The 17074-nt window shown below is 41.8% G+C and overlaps 1 protein-coding gene across 12 annotated transcripts in view; it reads right to left on the bottom strand.

Moving 5' to 3' along the window:
* The window catches only part of CALCRL (calcitonin receptor like receptor), a 114146-nt gene that overhangs the window by 12048 nt on the left and 85024 nt on the right, over positions 1 to 17074 (bottom strand). For all 12 annotated transcript variants that reach the window (XM_061608256.1, XM_061608254.1, XM_061608251.1 and 9 more), the window contains 3 exons: positions 14903 to 15056; positions 5132 to 5192; positions 4948 to 5014 (listed from right to left, as the gene is read on the bottom strand). In XM_061608256.1, coding sequence (XP_061464240.1) covers positions 4948 to 5014; positions 5132 to 5192; positions 14903 to 15056 — 282 coding nt within the window. The remainder of the gene's footprint in view (positions 1 to 4947; positions 5015 to 5131; positions 5193 to 14902; positions 15057 to 17074) is intronic.

Raw genomic sequence — 17074 nt, 5'->3', positions numbered from 1 at the left:
TGAAATAAGCCTTTAGCTCTTCCCAGTTCATCAAAATATTAAACATAACCTTTCCACGCACAAGCCACCGTGTAAATGAAGGTTTTTCAAAGGGAAGGGGGGCAGTTTGGGTTGGCTCAAATTCCGTAGCTGTGTTCATCACTCTAAACAATTCTTTGTATGCTTCTTGTCTTAATTCACTATGGCAAAACCAATTGGGTATTTCTGACAGTAAAAATCCAATTTTTGATGGTAGCTTGCATATTGAATGCACAGTGCCAGCAAATGACAGATACATTTGAGTTGCACACAGAAAGGAGATACAGCTTTTAGTCTAGACCACACAGAGTTGTTGCACCCAACCATGTTTGATGCACCATCCGTTGCAAAACCAATGCAATTTGCAAGACTCTGGCCACATCTTTTTATTTCTTCGTCAATCAAATTGAATATCTTTTCTCCTATAGCCTCTTGCACCGGAATTAAACCTATAAATCCAGTTACAATTTCCTTTCTCCTATCGAACTAACATACACAGGTGTTTTTGTGTTGAAATGTCAGTAGATTCATCTATAATGATGGCATATTTCTTGTTCTGAAAGTCATCAATGAGATCAGTTTTCAGTGCAGGCGAAATGATGTTTTTGATTAAGCATGCACATTTACTTCTATGTAACTTTATGTGCTCCAGTGTACTCCCATGCCCATGTGCTATCATGATTTCACTCAGGTGGTCAACTGAACGTATCGCACAATGGCAGGTCATGCTTACAGCAATTTGCAGCTCTACTGCCTTAACTTTATTCTTATCTTGCCTAGGAGTATTTCTTACATTAAGTTGCGTCTGGCCTTGTAATGGAGTTCTCTGCTTGTGTTTCTCTGATTTTTCATGATTTGAGAGATTGCTAAGTCTTGGTAAAATGTTGCAGTGGCACAATTTACAATAAGCTGCCTCCAATCCATCAGCAGCCTTTTGGACCCATGCAAATGTTTCTTCCCATTTGCTTTTGTACTTACGATTGCTATCGTAAGAAGGTTTCCATTTATTTGTCAACATGGCCATGGCTGTTGATAATAAATGATTTATAAAAACAGCCGAAGGTGTCACAGTTTCACCACAAAAAGTTATTACATATATAAAGTACACTTCACGGCGTCTCTTTCTCTTCCTCTCACTCACACAAGCGCGCAGCCTTGCGGAGACACACCGGGCGGGTGTCTCCCTGGCAAATGCAGGCCTATTGCGTACACAGCCGCCGACTTAGAAAAAGGATGGTATGTAATTTTTGTGCAGATAATTTTAGCATGTAAAAAAGCCAGGAAAAAGCCAAATGAATTTTCTGACGCCAACCAAATTTAAAAAAACCCAGATTTCTGGAATTTGGCTTTAAAAAAGTCAATCTTGCAACCCTGCACACCACCTTTTTATCCTGGGCTGCAAGGTTGGGGAGGGTACAATCCAGCTATGCCTATTTCTCTATGTGTTCTCATTGGACACACAGTCTGAATAGGGTCTGAGCAGCAGCAGTCGTCTGATTGTGGAGAAATACTGTATATATGTCTATTTGTGTTTTGAAGGGGAGATGATAATAATAATAATAATAATAATAATAATAATAATAATAAAATTTATTTGTTGGTCGCCTATCTGTCCAGGTTAGTGGACACTCTAGGCGACTTACAATAATAGAGAGCAGTACATAATACAAAATAAAATACAAGCAAACACAATCATAATCAATTTAAAACCAATTTCTATTTAAAACCTTATAAAATTAATCCTCCCCAATCCCATAGGCCCGCCTGAATAGCCAGGTTTTTAAGGCTTGGCGAAAACCCATCAGGGAGGGAGCATGTCGGAGATCAAAAGGAAGGGAATTCCAGAGGGTGGGGGCCACAATCGAAAATGCCCTCTCTCTGGTCCGCACCAGCCTAGCTGTTTTAACCGGTGGGACCGAGAGAAGGTCTTGTGAGGCTGATCTTGTCAGGCGGCATAATTGGTGATTCTGTAGGTGCTCCTTCAGATAGACTGGGCCGAAACCGTATAGGGTTTTAAAGGTCAGCACCAACACCTTGAATTGGGCCCGGTAAACAACTGGTAACCAGTGAAGATCTATTAACACTGGCGTGATATGGTCACGGCGACGGCTGTGCTTAATCAAGCGTGCCGCCACATTCTGTACCAGCTCTAACTTCCGGACTGTGTTCAAGGGTAACCCCACGTAGAGCGCATTACAGTAGTCTAAGCGAGAGGAGACCAGGGCATGTATCACCCGTGGGAGCAGATGAACAGGAAGGTCTGTGACCTCTGTAACTCTCAAAGTTTGAGGCCTTGTACTGTTGCTATGTTGCAAGCCTGTTTAGTAGTAGTGGCTTGATGACAGGTTGAAAGGTGATCATTTTGAGAATTAGACGGGCCCTGGAACAGGTAAATTAATTCTGATTGGTCTAGGTGACACCAGTCTCTGATTGGCTGGAGGTTCTAGTCAGATGGGAGTAACCAGCCAGTTAGAAAGAGTCTGACTGTTGGAGAGCTGGGGAAAAGGGAGTTGATGAGGGAGGTGTGTGGGAAAAAACAGAGAAAGGCCGAAGGGAAAACTGAAGCCTGAACATTAATATCCAGTAAATTATTAATACGTCTGCTGAAGGTCGGGAGAAGAGAGGCCGCCCTGTGTAAAGAAAGGTCTTACTGGAGGAAGGTTACACAAGAGGTTTTTAGAATTAGCTAAAACTGTTCAAACAGCCATGAGGACAACCAGAGGAGTTTCGGGGTACAAAGGCATACTGTCCCCAACAGCTGAATAGGGTTGGTGTATGTGGCTAGGGTGGGGGTTTAGGGAATTTGGCCTGAGTTAAAGGCCACAAAGGGTGATGAAAACAAGTGTCTCTTGAATCTTTAGAAATTGTCATCAAGCCCCTTTAAGACCCCAATGTAAACCTCATTATTCCCTTGGGTACATGGTATCGCCTTTAATAAATCAACAGCCTTAGTTGTGTCTAGTATTAGCATCCATCTCATGCCTAAGCCTACTATACCAGCTACAAGGAGGGTTTCAAAGTATTCTGAGTGAATTGGTGACAGCAGGGGGGGGAAATCCTAAACTTATGTTTATGTAAAGTAAGGCTGAGGGAATCAGTTTCCCTAACAATGACCAACTTAGTATCTGATAGAGCTTTGACAAAAATGTCCACTGCACCTTTATACTAACTATGTAACCCCTATCGTGTTATGTCTCAGGCTGCAGTCCTATTCAGACATATCTGGGAGTAAGCCTACTGAACACCTTGGGACTTAGTTCTGAGTAAACAAGCATAGGATTCTACTGTTAGGGTTTTCCTGCATCTTTTCCATCACTATAATATTTGAGGGGGAGACAAGAACTATATGAAGCAACCTTAATGTGGCTGTGGCATAAGTTAATATAATTTATTTATTGTTGTTCATTTTTGGTACTTTCTCAAGTTTCTTTTCTACTAAAAATATTCAAAGCAGCATACAATATCTAAAACGAATCAATAATATCATAATGAAGCATGTTCAATCTCTTTCCTAGTAATGCTAATAGTAGCCGAGGTCCTCCAACCATCTCTAGGTGAGCTTAAGTTTAGCTTCTTTCCAATCATGGGAAAGGGGTGAATATTATGTTAGAAGGTGTCACTCGGGAGGACTTGCTTACTGCAGAAGAAGGGGGCTGCTGCTAGAAGGGGGAGCTGCAACTCCGTCTGTGTAAGGAGGCTCCATGTGCTGCAATTTGGATCCCAGCCAATGCATTTGACTTTTCTACCACCATAGGACTGAATCCAAATATTGACACATACATTTCCATCCCTCAGGAACTCCTAAATTTCAAATGTACTTGAATGCTCACATTCAAGTTTATGATGTACTGCAGGGTGGGGAACATTTTTGGCCCTAGGGGCCATATCTTTATCTGGCCCTACCCGGCAGGCCAACCTTGACAGATGGGTGGGGTAAAACACCTGTCAATCACATGGTGTCACTATGGCATCACATGAATGACATGTGGGTTGCCCCTGTCCACCTATCAAAATCCCTTGCATTTGCAAAACCTGCCCCATGTCCCTCTTTTCAAGCTTCTCAGTCAGTGCTTGAAAGGGGGCATGGAGCAGGCTTCGAAAGCCTGACCCACCTGATACCTTCAACCTCTGAAAATGGGGTGGGGGGGATGATGCTCTGATCCCTGCTAACAATTATTTCATTTGGCACTGTTTGCAAACTGTTTTTCCTCAATTCACTTCCCCGCCCTCCCTTCCTTTTCTCTATCTGCCCCCCCCCCCGGTGTTTCTACACATTGCTTCATTTTTACAGTATCTTCAGCCCACTGGCATTCCTTCCGCTTCACCCACCCCTCTGGGTTTGATGTGTTCTCAAATTTCTGGATGAAGGACATTGTAAACATGGTTAATGTTTTTTATTGTTTATTGTTATTTCAACTCAATTTGTCATTTTCCCTAATACAAAATAAAAACTATATTTTAAAAAAATGGGGTGGCGAGAGAGAGAGAGAGAGAGAGAGAGTGCTTCAGACAGTGCTTGCTTGGGTCTCTCGCTCTTCAAATCAGCTGATGGGGGGAGGTGATCCTGCTTAGCACTGAGTTCAGGTGTGCAAGAGAACTCCCTGGAGGAAGCTGTCTGGCACATATGGACAAGGCTTTAACGGCCACTCAGCTGGTGAACTTGCACAGCCAAAGCAGGATTAAACTCTGTCCTCCCAGCCATCAGCTGATATCACAAGTTACGTCAGCTGGTGGTCACAAGTTATGTCATCTGGTAGGTGGGTGGGCATGGCCTGGGGAGAGATAGGGAAGCCTGGAGGGCCACATTCAGTGCCTGGGCTTCCTAAGCCCTATTTCAAGTAGACAATCATACTGGTCTTCGAATATGGATAAAAGCCTAGGTATAAAACCAGGATTAAATAAATATATATATATCTTAAAAATGCATACCAGTAGAGCAGCACAAATAGGACCATGGATGATGTACAATAGATGAGTGTCTGAACTGATCCAGCAGCTGCAAGGGAACAGAGTGGAAATCAGAGTTAGGGAAGAATAATCCATCATCCTCTCATAAGTGATGTTTTCAAAAATTTGTTTCAGATATAGCAGGCTGAATTTATTTTTGACTTACTTGTCATTGTAATATATGCTTCTTGCTACAGCATGTATGCAGGCAGGAATCAACGGGAATCCTGTGAACAGCAAGTGGGACACTTCTTACTGAGATGCAGCAGCAAGGAGAGGGATATTGTGGACTCTGCCGATAACAGGAATAAGGGCCATTGAGAGGTCACCCCATTTTCCCCAGAAGAATGTCATAAAAGGAAGTCCAGGTTGGCCTCAGCCATTGGCCAAAGAATGAGATCATACTCATTTACCTTCCTGTCAGAAAGAATTCATCTTTAACTGGCAGTTGCCCTTGAACTGCAGAACTGAGAGGTAGGAAACTTTGGCCCAAGGAAGAAGAGCTGCTGGGTAAGTGCAGCACTTCTATCCAAGCAAGAACCCTAGCAAGAGAATGTAAGATTGGCTCCAAATTGATATAAATGCCTTGTTAACAATGCACCATTTTGTTCAGTCAGCCAAAAAGATCTCTATCCTCTGCCTTTCCACTTCCCCTTCCCTTGTGTTTCATCTATGCAGTTTGTAAGCCTGAGGGCAGAGCCTGCGTCTCACTTTTTCTACTGATGTGAGCTGCTTTGGGAGAAATTTGTCTAGAAAGTGGGAGGATTAAAGTATAATAAAACAAACAAACAACCCAGGGATGAATATTTATTCATGTCACTGAAACAATGATTTCAAATGCCACTGAACAAAATTTAGACAAATAACAAAACAACTGTATATTTCAGTCAAGACTATTTTGAACACCCTACATTTAGATTGAAAAACAAGCAACCAGGGATAGGATTTTGATGGGGCCACATTCAGGAGCAAAGCCTCATGACCCACAGCCACAGAACCATTTTGCAGACCGGAACGTGGCCTCTTCCAGAATCTGCACTCCTGATAAATTCAGAGCTACTTTTAAAAAAATGTTGCTCCCCCCCCCCCCCAAAAAAAATATATATACTTTTTTTCTCTAGCAGTTTGGAGCTGTTAGAAAGTGCAGCTGCTGCTGTGTGGATAAAAATGTGGGCAGAAACTCCCTTAGGAGGAATGATTACATTCCTCACAGGAACTTTCTATGAAAAAAAATCTCAGGTAGAGATGAGGGCAGACATATTTCCCCCCATACAATGTACGTTGATATATTTATACATATTTTGGTACACTACAATTTCATTTAAAAGCATCAAAGCAGTTTACAAGTTTACAAAAAACCACACAGTAAAAACTATTAAAAATACAGTAATAACAGAGGTCAACTACTGCAAAAATACACCTTCTTAATTGCCTGCATAAGCCTGGAAGAACAGAAAGGTTTTCAGCAAGCGTTTAAAAGTTAAAACAGAAGGCTCCTGTATGGAAAAAAGATGGCTGCCCTCATCACTACAAGGGGACAGATATCTTTTTTCCATACAGAGGGCCTTATCAGAAGCCAGTATAATTTGGATCTGATGCTTTTTGCAGACCCTTTTAATTTGGACCGTTTGCATGACTTTTCCCCCAACGCGAGTACATTCAGCTGCTTTTGCCTTTAACTGTGGATTAAATCGATGCGACAAAACCCCAAAATTGCTTTTAAAATCCGCACCTGCTTCGGTGCGCTTCTACCGTGTATTACCTTTTAAGCGCCTTTTTTTGGCTGCGCTCTCTGCATGTGATGTGAGCGGGTTTTCCCCCCACCCCTTCATTCTCTCCCTTCTGCAGCAACACCAACAACTCCCCGAGGGTAGCAGGGAAGAGCTGGAGCTTGGGAAATTCCTTCCTGGCTGCAAGACAGGGAAACTCCCCTTCAGCCTTGGCCGTCTTTCTTGCTTGAGCTGTGGGGGGGGGAGGGAAAGCCGCTACGTGCCGCTCACTACACCTAGGCTTGGAGCATGTGCAGCCATGGCGAGAGGAGGCTGGCGAAGGCGCTGCTGGGGTAATTTATAAGCGCCCAAAAGCGCAGGGGAAAGAGGAGCTGCCTTGGTGTCTCATCCCAGCATCTGCTCCACTCATCCCACTGCGATAATATGAAACGGTCAATGCTTCCTTTAGTAGGGCAGCTGTAGATGATTCCCTTTCTTTCAAGCGCCTATTCCTCCCTTCATTTAGGGAAACACCGCCCCATCCCTGCCTCCGCAGTTAACATTCTAATGTGTGGGCGCGGCAACAAGGAAACACTGAAAGCAATAAACGCACACACGTGTGAATGCTAAAAAGAAAAACAGCCAATTTATTCATAGTGAGGGCGGAAGTATGTGAACTGTCAATCGCGATGGGAAAAGCAGCATTTTTAACGTGAATCTTGGCTCATATGTGAACCAGCCCAGAGTTGATGTACAATCCCTTCCCATGGGATTTCCTATCACATTTGTACCAAGTTGCAAGAAAAAAAGTGTAAACAGTTCAGGACCACCTCGTCAACTTGTACCTTCTGCCCCCTTTCCATCCAAATAATTCTGCACAGATTTTTTTTTAAAATTAAAAAATTAAATCCACACATGCAGCATGAAATGGGATGGGACAGAATAAATATCATTCATATGTGTGTATTGGGCCTCATTTGCCCATCCCTATAAGCACCTTTCTTGATACTGCAAGTTACGCAAGTCAAATTTGCATGATCATGGTGCCTCTCTTGCCAGGGAGGCAACTGGGGGGCTCAAGACCTCTCCTCCACTCCCATTGAGTAATGAAGATGAAGTCAACACTGTGAGGGAATCTTCATCCATTCTGAACTCTATCTATATCTTGTCCAGCTGCCTAGAAACTCCTTTTTAGTTTCTTTTTTACACTGTGTATTTTTACAGTGAGTGACAGTGGCTCTCCAGGATTTCAGACAGGCCACTCTCCCAGTCCTACCCAGAGATGCTGGGGATCGAACCTGGAACCTTCTGCATGCAAAGCAGACTCTCTACCACTGACCTATAGCCTTTACCAAAGACCCTAGAGAATTGGAGACAATCAGAAAAAACAATACTGGGCTAGATGGACAAACAGACTGACCTGGTACAAGGCATTTTCCTATGCCCATGTCCTGTCACTACTCTCCAGGCATGCTGGAGATTTCATCCTGCAGCCTCTTACCAGTCCACATGGCAGATGAGTAACTGCAGACTAAATTCCTGGAGCTGGGGCAAGAGTCTGCCAGGAGAAAAGCCACATGCCATTTCAGAAATGTTTCCTCTGCTTCCAGATACTTGCTAAAGCACCAAACCACAGCTGCAACCTGCAGCCTTGTGTGGTGAGCCCTGCACATGCAGCATGTCTTCTATTGAACCTTCTTCTAAATGTAGGTTATTCAGCCACCAGATCAAGTCCTGACCATAACTCAGGAATTTTGAGAGTGTGGCTTCCAAGAGTAGAATTGAGCCAAAATTTCTCAGAAGACATTTTTTCTGCAAAAATTTCTGAGATTTTTCTCACTCCTAGAAAATGAAGGCCACTTTGCAGAACATTCTACAAATCTTCTCCATCACTGTTTATGGTGGCTGGCAACCCCAATGCTCTTGAATGAGGTGGCCAAGTTTACAGCACAGCTGCAAAAAACAAAAACATAAGGGAAAAAGTTGTGATACTGCCACTGTTAACGGTGAGCTCGACCCCTGAAAAACTGTTGGAGCATTTCTTATCTCCTTGGAAAAACTATTAAGATGTTCCCCTTAGTTTCTCCACCTACAAACTGGGGGGTTGAGAGGTCATTTGTGCACAACTCTGAAACAACACAAGAAGCTGCAGTCAGAAGAAAAAAGCAACACCATGCACAAACAGGTTCTGTGAACTGAAAGGAGCAGCAAACTAAGTGTGGACATAACTGTCCCTCTATTTCAAATTCCATCTCGACCAGGGGCTCTGGTTACAATCTAAGGACCACCTGATATTTAATTTTCAGATCTGTACAGTGAGAATAATAGTGTCTTATTCCTCAAAGCAAGACACAAGTCTGTGTGGTTGATAAGAGCACATGCCAAAGTCATGGGATGCAACACCATAATTCACCTTGATGTTTTGTGCAAGTGAGTCAAGAAATCAAGAAAAAAGAATTCATACACAAACTTAAGCATTTGTTACATGGAATATTCTTCATCACCTTAAAGACTAACAAATGTATGACATACGATTCCATAGATCAGTGTCCACTTTGTCAGATGCATGAAGTGGTCTAGATATGGGACCATTGACAAAAGCAGGCTCTATCCCATGGAAACACATGTCAGAATGAATATGTTAATCTTTAAGGTGTTACAGGACTCTTTGTTGGTTTTGCTGTGCAGTTGCCTGTCTGGAATTCATCAAGAGAACCGCAAAGCAGTTTTTGTTTGGGAAATGAAAAATCTTTATTTGTTCAAGTTCCACATTTGGCACAACTAATTCTTATATTTAATAAACCTTGCTTGATGGAATAAGCCTGTTTCAGTTACTTTGTAACTCAAATGTGAACTTGGCCTGAATATGACCAGATGGATAAGCCCACTGCATTGAAAATTCTAGTGCTAAGCACAATTGTCCCAGATTTCACAGTGAGACTATTGGATGCATGCAGTTAGGCAAACATTTAAGTGCTTTGCTGGAACAGGGCCTAAAAAGAAAAGCATGAACAAACTTTTCCTCCAGTTGTTTTTGTTTCCCAAAAAACAAAAAATACAAATGGGCCGATACCAAGCTTTACTATCCCAGCAAAGGGGGAGTGATAATTACTGCGTCAGTGAAACAGCCCAAATCCCAAAGCCTCTGAATACCAGCTGGTAGGGGACGTGAGTGGGGAGAGTGCTATTGTGTCCTGCTTTTGGGCTTCTCATAAACATCTGGTTGGCCACTGAGAGAACAAGATGCTGGACTAGATGAGCTTTTGGTCTGATCTTGTATGGCTCTTCTTATGTTAACCTTGATGCAACATTGGCACTAGAAGGCTATTAGACAGGTGCACATGCTTCAGGTAGGTTGTAGTCTGGTTTACTCTTACTCAAGTAAACAGAGGTTGCTGTAAGCCCATGAGGCATGATCCAAAAGTGCTCTTGCATTTTTTTACTCAGTTTTTGCTGAAATGCTTTCCTATGCTAGCTTCCCTAGGATTTGTATTAAAAGTTTCCATTCATTTCAGCAGCAGATTTGAACTGCATTGCACTAAATTCAATCTTGTGACATTTCCCAGCCCAACTGGGTAGTTCAATCTGACTTCAGGCTGGGAGTGGATTCTAGCTGATGTGGCTACAGAAAGAGATGAAGAGATCTCATCTCCTGAGATTTCAAAGGCATAGATCTTTGATGGCATGGGCTGAAGTCTGCACCATGAGAGGAAAGCAAACCAAAATGGTCCCTCCATTTTCTAAACTTCACTGCTACCACCAAATAGATATATTTTCCCCCCTGGCTGTTTCCACTAAACAACCCTTTAACTTCTGGACAATTTTCTAACTTGTTCAGCCAACTCTTTAGACTGGGTAGAGTGGTGTTTAAACCCAAAGTCTTAGAAGCATTGCCAAATCCCTGTATTGAGTTGTGACAGTGACTGTCAAACAATATGCTAAAATAGACACATTAGGCAATGGCCTTTGCTCTTGAAGGAACACTATAGCACGAGAAATTCCCCCTTGATGGTCCCACTTTCATTTCTTTTGTACCTTTGCATTTGTAATACATTAAAAATAACAAAGCCAGGACAAGACCTAATATAAAGACATATATCTGTATCTGTATGTGTAAGTAAACAGAGTTGATTTGCTTAGGGCGTCTCTTATTATAAGTGACTGAGTTCAAGTTAATTGCCAATTAATAAAAATGAATCCACAATGCCAATGGAGGTTTAGAAACATTTATGTTAAAGTTGACATTTCCTAATCTAGACTGTAAATCAAACTTCGATTAAGCCCTGATGGCTCTAATTAAAGCGGCTCATTATAAACTCTGTGTATATGAGCCTGCATACATTAAAACTGCCAGTGATGTCTATGTTAAATAGTTATTAAAGCTTTAAAAATAAAATAAGGCACACAGTTTCAAAAAGAACCAAGTAAGTATGTAAATAACAATTGATTTTCAGATGCTATCCACCATGCAGTGTCACGTATTTTAAAACAGAAGCTCCAAACCTTATTTATCATGTTTAGATTTTCAGGACCACTTTGTCCATGGTAGGCCCTTAATTTTTTGTTGTTGTTTTGATTACATTTTGTCTATAGAATAAAATGGCCGTATGAGGATTCTATCATCAATTCATATTGTGGCTGGGCTTGTTCTACTGCTGAAGCCTCTTTCTGAGGGGTAATGAAGGTACATCCAATTATGGTGGAAGCATGGAGTTGAACCCTCATCTGACTACTCTCAGCCTCAGGCCTTGGAGTTGTAGCAAGTCACTTCAGAATGAAGACCAAAGAATCCAGCTCAGAGCAAGAAAATAGCTTCACCTGCGATCTGGAACTCATTTTGTGGAGGATGTAGAGGGGTACATTAACAGCAGGGAGCATCAGAAGAGACAGGCATCTCAGACAGCAGTTGTTGGAGGGTGAGGAGTGACACTCCCTAAGCTAGCCGGATGCCTTCAAGTGTGGTGGAGGACACCTTGCCATTGCCAATGTAAGATTCAACTGCCAGTCTGACCATCTTCTGCACATGGAACAGGGAGAGGCTCCATCTTGCACCTCAGGCAGCAAAACATTTTGAGTGACTCCTGCCCACTCAGAAAGGCTCAGTGACATAATCAGGTGCAGATCTGAGTGGGAATTTGAGATCCTTAGTGCAGGCAGTCGGTCAACAAAGCTCACGAGGACACGGTATGGCAAAGCCCCTAGTTTGAGACTGGCTGGTTCTGATACCTCATTACAAGTAAAACGTAATTTGTAATAAGAGGATGTGGAGAAGAAGGAGAATAGCACATCACGATGGTGGTCAGAATCTACTCTAAAGAAGGATGAGGATGAGAGTAGCCTGTCATGAAGGCTGTTCGAATTGACTTTGAGGATGAAGAGAAGGAAAATAGACTATGATGATAGTTGTTAAAATCAACCATAAATCAAAATGACTCAGGGAATTTCATTTCCCTGACTGAATTCTGCCTTCTAAAACTTCACCCTATGGCTCTGATTTCCCTCTCAGGTACCAATGTCTTCATACTTGAACTTCAAAGGAATGGGCTAGTAACCTAATTCTCAAAATTGCTCTGAACATGCGTTGTCTATAGTGTTGTGGATGAAGCTCAGCCCTATGCTTAGAAAATATGACAGACCTGACAGACCTGACAGCCTATATTTACCTGTTTGGGGTATTTGTACTACTAACTGAAATTCCTGAAGCAGCTTACAATATGTTCAAAATACAATACAAAGTACAATAAAACAGAAAAGAGTTACTCGGGCATGGCAAATTGTCATCGGTATCAATTTTGTGCTGGCAAAATCACTGATATTTGCAGAAGTTCATCTACTTTTAAATTATTTGTATGTAGTAAGGGGATAAATAGGACAACAAAAATGGATTTTGTCAGCCCCTATGGTCACTAAGAGACGTATATTTTGAGCCTGAAAGGTTAAATGCCCACTGTCTATCATGCAATGATCTGAGGACTTCACTGTCCTGGCTACATTTGAACATATTTGATGTAGGCATCAATTGCACGTGGATACCTATTTGGACATCTGGAGGGCTTATATTAACTTGTATACTGAATTAAAGACGGATGTACTGATAGTTATAGTATCAATTATGTGAACTGATGGGATTATTATTCACATATTATTACTTTTTATTTATTTTTCCTTTAATAATTCTGTTTTCTTCTTTTCTTTTTGTTAAATTTAAAAATAATTTAAAAAAAATCAAGTCATGCCATTTTTCCCTAGTTCTCTAATGTTGGCATAAGTAGTTGCTATACTACAGCACTTTCACTTGAAGAGCTCATAGGATTGGACCATAAGCCATCTCAAATCCAAGGTGAATTTAGCTCTTTTTTTGTGGTTTGGGTTCCCCACTGTTCACACTCACAGACTTAAGGTAACCCATTCTTCTTCTTTCTTTCTTTTTTTAAAAAAGCCAAACTGGATTAACTTGAGAAAAACCACCTACATCAGAGATGAATGGCCCGCTGCCTTCAAAACTGTTCTCGAGTTGAGGTTTTTCATCTCAAGAAACCTTTGCTTTGCTCTATGAACAAAGCAGGTCAAAAGGAACTGCTGGAAAAATAAAAGTTGGATCGACCTCCTACTCTAGGAACGGCTAGACGTCTTTGAAAATAAACATTCATTCCTGTATAAGCACCTCTGAGATTAGAAACAATGAATAATTAGCCCTTAATGCCTTTTCACAATGGAAGACTATTTTCTCTTCACAAGAGAGGAGCCACTTCCTGACTATACTAAACAATTGATGTCTCTTTTACCCAAGATAAAGGTTGTTGCATCAGCAAGACATGCTTAAAAGCTATGTAAAAGTTTATTCTGAAAATTAAAACAAAGGGGTAAATAAGAGTGACATTTAAGTTATTTCTGATTTTACTTCTTAGTTACGAGAGTCAAGCAATAGCGGTTAGCAACTTTTGACCTTTCTTGAACACAGAGCTGGCGCAGGACATTGCACAACATGAGGCGTCGGTCTCTGCTGCCACCTCTTCCCCCCATCCATTACTTCTACTACTCCTGTCACTCCCCCTTCCAACTTCTGCTCCCTCCTTCCCCCACTCACTCTCTTGCTGTGCTTGCAGCCAGCAGTAGCTGGTGCTCCATGCCTCATCTCGGAGTGAGGAATCATGGGCAACGTCACCTCAGGAGCAGCTGCTCCATTGCCACTTTGCCAGAAAAGCAGCAAATTACAATTTAAAGCGACCAAAGAAGTCTAGTTTTTTTTGTCATCACCTTAAACTATAATTTGCAGTTCAGACTCATCCGGGCTGGCACCAGCCTGCCCTGGGCCCATGGTTCTGTAGCCCAACACCCCCCCATCCCCAGGTGACCCCTCTGGGCTGCAGGGAGCCAGGGCCCAACCTGGCTGCCCTCTGGCGCTCATCTTGTTGCTCATAGGAGTGGTGTTGAGAATTCTGACAAAAATAGAAATGGAAACAAAAATTGCCGATGTTCACTTATTCATTCCATGTCTGTCATGGAAATCAGTCCAGTGAGTATGATTAGTATTTGCTGCTATTGTTGCTTTCACTCCACAAACAATATGTAATTGATTACATCCCCACCCCCCACATTGTGTTTTCTTTGCATTGAAATGAGTGGGATGGAACAATGTAATGGCAATGAAACTTACGTAACCTATGTAATTAATTTTGTAAACTATGTAATTTCACCACAGCAGGCAGTGAGGAGAATAACATAGTTTTTGACAGAGGACAAACTGGTGCAATGGAAAACAGTGCATGCATTCCAGGGTGGAACACAAAACGATGACTTCTTACATCCCTAACTCATCATGCTTCACTCTCAGGAAGGATACCTCACTCAGAGTGATGCATGGAGTGCCAGCCACTGCTTTTGGGCCCAAGCAGAACCAGTGAGCAAGCAGGTAGAGTTGGGAGGGAGCAGGAAGAAGAGGTGGCATTGGATGGGCCAGTCAGGCAAAAGGTGGGAACAGGAACAGGCTGGCCAGCAAATGTACCACAGGCACATTTGCACATGGCCCGGTATGCGGTGGATGCGAGGGTGTGGGGCACATGATCTGTCACTCCTCTCAGAACACTGTTTGATCCATGTGGTTCAATGTGGTCATGGTCTTGCTTGAACACTGGCATTAAAATTCCCTTAAATGAAGACGTTATTATGCTTGTACTCTCAAACATGCTTGGGATTTAAAAAGAAGGAAAAGAAGGAAAATGGCATACCCCATCCAAGAAGATAATACCACAGTAAGTGCTGTTTTTCTGCAAATACAGCCACCACAATGAGAGTGTGCAGATAAATGCCTTCACAGAGCATCCAGAAGTAATTGCAAACCATTAAATAAAAGTGGAAGAACTGGGCCACTTTGCATCCAACCTATGGGGAAAAATGCCATGGGCTTTATGACAAAACATGTAACAAATATAAGTAGAAATAACTAAATCTGAATTGTTTTGGCAACAATCCCCTCTGGAGGGTCTGGGGCCCTTGAACAATATGTGATGGTGTGCAGCAGGATGTGAGGGCAGGAGGAAAGGATGGGAAATTTTCCTTCCATGAACTTCCTTAAGGTTACTTATCTTAAGAATTCAAGCCAAAGTCATGATTTAAAAAATGAGTGTGGCATCTGAAACAAGGCATACCAATAAAACCAGTTATAGGCAACAGGTGGTCCCTTGACACTTTTGTAAGGACTTAAGAAACTTGTTAGAATCTGAAGAATCTCATTGCTAGTAAGACTAGAGATTTGGTTTCTGATTTCCAGGAGTCTAGAATCTGGGTGTTTAGAATTTGGTTTCCTCCTCCTGACACCCATTCCCCTATTTCTTGTCAGGCAATGCTTTGTGCTACTGTGGTTGCTAATCTTTGCTACATCAGTAAAGTAATTCTTAGGAAAGTAGGAAGCTGCCTGATACTGGTCCATATAGCTCAGTATCGTCTACACTGAGTGGCAGCAGCTCTCCAGAGTTTCAGACAGAAGCCCACTTGGAGATGCCGGGGACTGAAGCAGAGATCCTCAGCACACAAAACACACGCTCTGCAAACACTGTAATAGCATTGCTGGAATTTGCCATGCACGCATAATCATTTCTACACTTCCACCATTTTTACATAGGCAAATGAACACCAAATCCAAAACACTGGCAGAAAGCCACTTCTGGTGGCAAAACAGTTGGGAGGGCAGATAGCCACTAGGGAGAAGCAGACAGTGGGTTCTGCACTCAGTGAAGTGGGCATCAAAAGGTGCAGCCCAAGGGCACAGGGATATCTGAATCTGTGAGCATAAGTTTCCCAATATAAATAAACATATTGTGAAGCTAATGCCCACAGGTTCAGATATTCCTGTGCCCTTGGGCTGCACCTTTAAATGACAGAAAAACACATACACTTGCACTGCCTATCACATTTTGAGATTCAGACTGGTTTCTATGTCAGAAAAAGTAATCCATGAAGTGGGCTGAAGCTTCAGAATTCAATAAAAACACTGGCTGTTATAGTTTAATTTTTCAGAGTCTTCATTTTTCTTTACCCTTACGTAGGTATATAGACACTAAACCAATATATATAGTATCTAAACCGGGGCCATAAAGAAATGTCTTAGTGAAAACAATATGCACTAAAACTCTTGTTACATTTCTTTCACAACTCTCTAATGAATTATCTGTTAACAAAGGGTTCTTTTCTCCTTTTTTAGTCTAGAAAGTTAGCACATCCAATATCCTAGAAGAGCCTCTACGAATTTGCCATAAATGTCTGGAAAATATATTAATGTTTATATATATGAAAATATTTTTAAAAGCACGAGTCAGCAACTTAATAGTCTTTCTGATATGTTAAATAAGCAGTATGCCTAAAACAAAACAATTTAATTTACAGCCAGTCTTAGAGTTGATTATGGAAAAAAATTATATTCAAGACTATCCATGAGAAAGAGATGCCTACTGTTTGCTAATAAGTGTATTATCTAACTACTAACCCTTCTATGGATTGAAACAGGAAGTTTGTGGTATGCATTTATTACAGGCTACGAAACATTTAATTTTCACTGAATTAAGGACCACTGTAGTTGATTGATCTAGCTCTTCTTAAGTCCCTATTCTAGACTCCTGGAGCGTTTATTTTAGTTTGAACTATAATAAGCAGTATCTGCACAAACAATTGTAAGGTTATTTATTTCATAATTTACTGCTTAAGTAAGAGAAGTGTCAAAAATGTTCTGTTCCTGCAATGAATGAGAATGTTCAGAACCCAAATATTTTAGGACAGGCTCTCTGTAGCTACAAGAGAGCTCATCAGCAGTGAGCAGTGGTGGCGGCACTCACCTGAACTCCGACTGGTCATGTTGCTGCTGCTTTCCAGAGGTAGAGAGGAAGGGATGAGGTGGTGGCAAGGGG

Source organism: Rhineura floridana, chromosome 2 (genome assembly GCF_030035675.1).
Source record: "Rhineura floridana isolate rRhiFlo1 chromosome 2, rRhiFlo1.hap2, whole genome shotgun sequence".
Taxonomy (NCBI): domain Eukaryota; kingdom Metazoa; phylum Chordata; class Lepidosauria; order Squamata; family Rhineuridae; genus Rhineura; species Rhineura floridana.
Note: the sequence above shows the minus strand (reverse complement) of the source record. Positions and strands in the feature narration are given on the sequence as shown.